At 38.9% G+C, this 4,250-nt stretch overlaps 1 protein-coding gene across 2 annotated transcripts in view; it reads right to left on the reverse strand.

Annotated features, from left to right (window-relative positions):
- Nucleotides 1-4,250, reverse strand: part of LOC108572313 (venom dipeptidyl peptidase 4-like) — a 321,177-nt gene that overhangs the window by 269,727 nt on the left and 47,200 nt on the right. For both annotated transcript variants that reach the window (XM_017934526.1, XM_017934525.1), the window contains one exon: nt 1,251-1,470. In XM_017934526.1, coding sequence (XP_017790015.1) covers nt 1,251-1,470 — 220 coding nt within the window. The remainder of the gene's footprint in view (nt 1-1,250; nt 1,471-4,250) is intronic.

The following is a 4,250-nucleotide window of genomic DNA, read 5'->3' on the forward strand; positions in this document are numbered from 1 at the left end:
TACTCAGAACTTTATTTATCTTCATTCTCAAAATTAAGAATATATTAATACGTTAAGAATATAAATCCTTAATGATTCAATTCCACGAATAGTGGAAAGCTAATATAACCAAGCGTTGTTTTACTTTTGAAGAAAAGCCAATAGAGGATATTACACCTAATCTGAAAGTGCACTGTGAAGCTCGTAACGCCTAAACAATGGAGGCAACGGTAGAGATCGTCGACAAAGATTCCACAAGCCGAAATCCCGATTAATCGGTGAAATCTTTATTGCGGTTGTCCGACGCAGCAGTTTGCAATCGGTAGAAGGGGGGGAATTTGACGTAGGCAGTAATTAGCGAGCGAGGGATCATGGATCTGCCGAGTCGTCCCTTGCTGCGAGAGGCTCAGGCTATTGCCGCAAATTGAGGGTTTCGATGCCGGCTGTATCTAGCGTACACGTCCTGTGTACCGGATGGCACGACGTTAATTTCCCTCTGCTTATACGAGCCTATCGATTTGCAGCATTACGTATGGCAAACATCATTTTCAACAATCATTGAATTACGCCTTGATGAGCAGATAGTCACGTAATGAAGTTAATCACGGCTCGACTATTTTTCGATTAATTCACTCTCCCCTGGATCTCGAAAAAGCTAATCGATAAATATTCCAGTTGGTCGTTAACGTTAAACAGCGATAAATTTGTTTGACATTGAGGATATCTTTGAGGATGTTAATAAAATATTATTCGTAGCTCACAGATTAAATGAACTTTGTGTGAGTAATTTCAGAAATGAAAATGGTTTGATGTATAAAATAGTGTCTCGCGAACATTGGAATTCTATACTTATCAGTTGTGTGTTCAAAGTGAAGAAGATAGTGTGTCGAGCTAAAGTTAGGGTGATGAAAATTAGAAATCAAGAGTAAATGTCTTTAACGATTCTAGAGGTCTGTAGCAAATCTAATAATTTAGTTTACGCCTTAACAGAGGACTGTAATAATACAGCAAAGTCTAAACTTCAATTCATAGATTCACTGCCTAACCTAACTTAGGCAAGATCTAACTGAAAATTAGCAATCTTCTTTACCAAAAGAAGAAACTCGTTAATTCCCCTCAGAGAAATCGCATCATTCCCAGAAACAAACAGTGTTCGTGGAGTTCTGCAAGCGTTTTGTATAATTCGGATTTCAGGAATGAAACGTGACGGGGATCTGCAATTCTTCAAGTTCTCCATGTCTGATGATGGAAAGAAATGTAAGGATACTTACCGCTGATCCACGTGCCGTTGAAGCTCTTCGGAGATAACGAACCCGCGAGCCATTCTTCAAGGGAAATACCAGGTGCAGCTGGCGGTCTCGTGCCAGAGGAATCCGGGCTTCCGGTTAGAAGAATTGCCGCAGCGACGACTAGGCCGAGCACGACAACGGCGACCAAGCAGCCGGCCAGCAAACGCCGCCAATTCCTCTGCTTGTTCTTCGTCATCAGGTCCTGAAACAATTACGAGAACGGGTTAAGCTACGTCCACGAAGTTAGAGGAGCCAACAGATGTTAAGGACGGGAGAGCGTTGGACCTAGAAGGTTTACGACAAGCACGGGCCACTGTTCCGTTGTTTATAGGACGTACTTATGGCTCCGGGTGTTCCTAATATTAATTAAAAGTTCAGGAACCTGGAGTTCCTTCCTTCTGCAGATTTTTGACGGGTTTATGGCTGAAGGGCTTTTCGAGTTTGTCTTCAAGGATTTGAACATTTATGGATGATGAAGAGTTTGAGAGTGTTTGGGGAGGGATTTTGGAAGTCTTGGAATCTCTCTTGGAGATTACAGAGATTTGTGAATAATTATCAACTGTGGTATTTTGAGAGTTTCTTAAGAATTTTTGTGAGTTTTAAAGAAGACTTGGTATTTGTTTTCAAGGGTTTGAAGATTTATGGATGATGAAGGATTGCAAAATTTTTGGAAAATTAAGGAACTGGGAATTTGTTTTAAAAATTTCTGAACATTAACAGGTTGTGAAATTTTTCCAATCTTTTAAATATTAATATCTTAATTATTTTGCTGAATGAGAAGATCAAAGAGCAGCGGTTCGTTTCTATTTGCCGCTAGCACAATTGTGTCAATTTTTGTTCTAGAAACGACAGCGGTTCGTTTAGCGCCTTAACAATCCCTCGCGTCCTTTCCTGTTTACCTTCGGAACCTTTTAAACGCGGCGTTTAACTTCCTTGATGAGAACTTCATTCATGCATTTTCTCCACCGTGGAAAGCGTTTGGTGCAAGATAAAAAAAAGGTGCTTTAGGCCGCGTTCACATCAACCGCAACTACCCAATAATTCTCAAAAAAATCCAATAAAATCTGTTACACCCTATACAATAGAAAATGAAGCCTTTTCACATTCATCGACTCGAAATCACTTTGAATATCAACCTTCCATTCAAAAAATCACAGACTTTCAATCTAAATTCCATCGGTCTTCTTTTATCAAAGTCAAAAACATTTTTCACCAAAAAAAAAATAATTCTTTCATAATTCTCTGTTCGGAGAACCAATAAAATAAAATCCTCTCGGCAAAAATGGCGGAATTAAGTACCGAAGACGAATTGATATCCCTCAAAACCAAACCAGGCGTCAAAGCAAAAGCGGAAGCATCCGATTTCCAAGCCGATTGCACCCGTCCCCAAAGTGATTCCCTTTCGATCGATCGTCATGGGATGCGGTCTACCGCGATCGTTCAATTCCATTGCTGTGTGAAGGCGGCCTAAGGCTCGGCACGCGCGATCAATCCTGAATGCGGAGGAACGATCCAAAGAGGATTCTCTGGGAATAATCACCGGTTAAAATCGTCCTGTAGCCCCCCTCTCTCCATTCCTTTCCGTGCAGCAGCAGCTGCTACTGGTGGAAAACTTAAACAAATATCGATTAGAACTGCTACGGTGTTCGGGGATTCTCGTCAAATAAGAATCAACAAAGACGACGCTTTTCAATTATCACAAGGTACGACCTGCTCGTCGTCACTTAAACGAGACCACGTTTCTTCCGTGATTACGTTATATTCAACCACCATTGGAATTTTTCCACGGCACACTTCTGAATATCTCACGAATAAGGAGAGAGAGATGATGAAACCGGGAAAACTACAGGATGATTCAAATTTGAACGATCGAGGATTGATTCTCTACTTTTAAAGATACGAACAATTATATGTGAAGGGGAAACACAACACTTTTATCACAGAGTTATAATATAAATGTTAAAATTATGCTCGTCTAACTTGTTTTTATTATTACAATACTTTCTTCGTTTTTGTTATCATAATTTTATGAAAATCGCATTTATAAGCTTGCTTCCCGTTGGAAAAAGCTCTCTGAGTGTCGGAGTAAATTATTTTATTCGTTTTCTTTTTCGACAGTAGAAAATGCCAGAATTTCTTTGGTTACCTGATATTATATACAATATTGATATAAATAGTGTAAAAATAATATCCATATTATTATATGAAGTTACGCTCATTAATATCCGGCCAGTCTTTAGAACGGTATGACTTTTTTAAAATTGACTTGACTTTTTTTTTTTAGAAGTTAGAAGGAATAGTTTACTATTATAGATGGTGTGTATAAAAAATTTTTTTAAATTGCAATTTGTGTGAATAGCGATGAAAATTGTAAAGGTAACCTTTCATAACTTTCTTATCTGATTTTGTAGTGAAAATTTAAAACGTACGTTTTATAGATCTATGTCAATTACAGTATATTCTCCACAAGTGTCAGACCGCAAGGAAGCTAAACCTGACACTCGTAGAGTCAGGGACTACGTTTTCGAGCCTCGCGCTCGCCTTTGTAGTTTGCCAAGGACAGCGAATAAAAGATAAGCATGAAACGTCAGTCGAGGCAACCAAGCGATTTAAATATCATCTGGAATTTTTTTTTAAATATTGATGAGATTTTTCTGATGAAAATGATATCAAACACGACATAATTTGATCAACATTTACTTATTAACACGTCCACAGTCACGCCAGATTTACAGGTTACTGTCAGGCGGTCAAAATTCTTGTACATATTCCGAAAACCGATTTTTAATTGCGAAACACTACTGAGACGGTTTAATTTGGGGCAGCCAGCTCATATTTGAGCTGGCAAAAGACAACACAACTAACTACTAAACCACATCACCAGAAAAAAACCCATTTTTGTAACTCAAGGTTTGCTGATTAAACAGCTGAGCTCTGCAACGTGGATTTGACTGCATTTTCTCCTTCCTTCCTTCCTTCCTC

Source organism: Habropoda laboriosa, unplaced genomic scaffold, assembly GCF_001263275.1.
Source record: "Habropoda laboriosa isolate 0110345459 unplaced genomic scaffold, ASM126327v1 scaffold65, whole genome shotgun sequence".
In the NCBI taxonomy this organism is placed as follows: Eukaryota; Metazoa; Arthropoda; class Insecta; order Hymenoptera; family Apidae; genus Habropoda; species Habropoda laboriosa.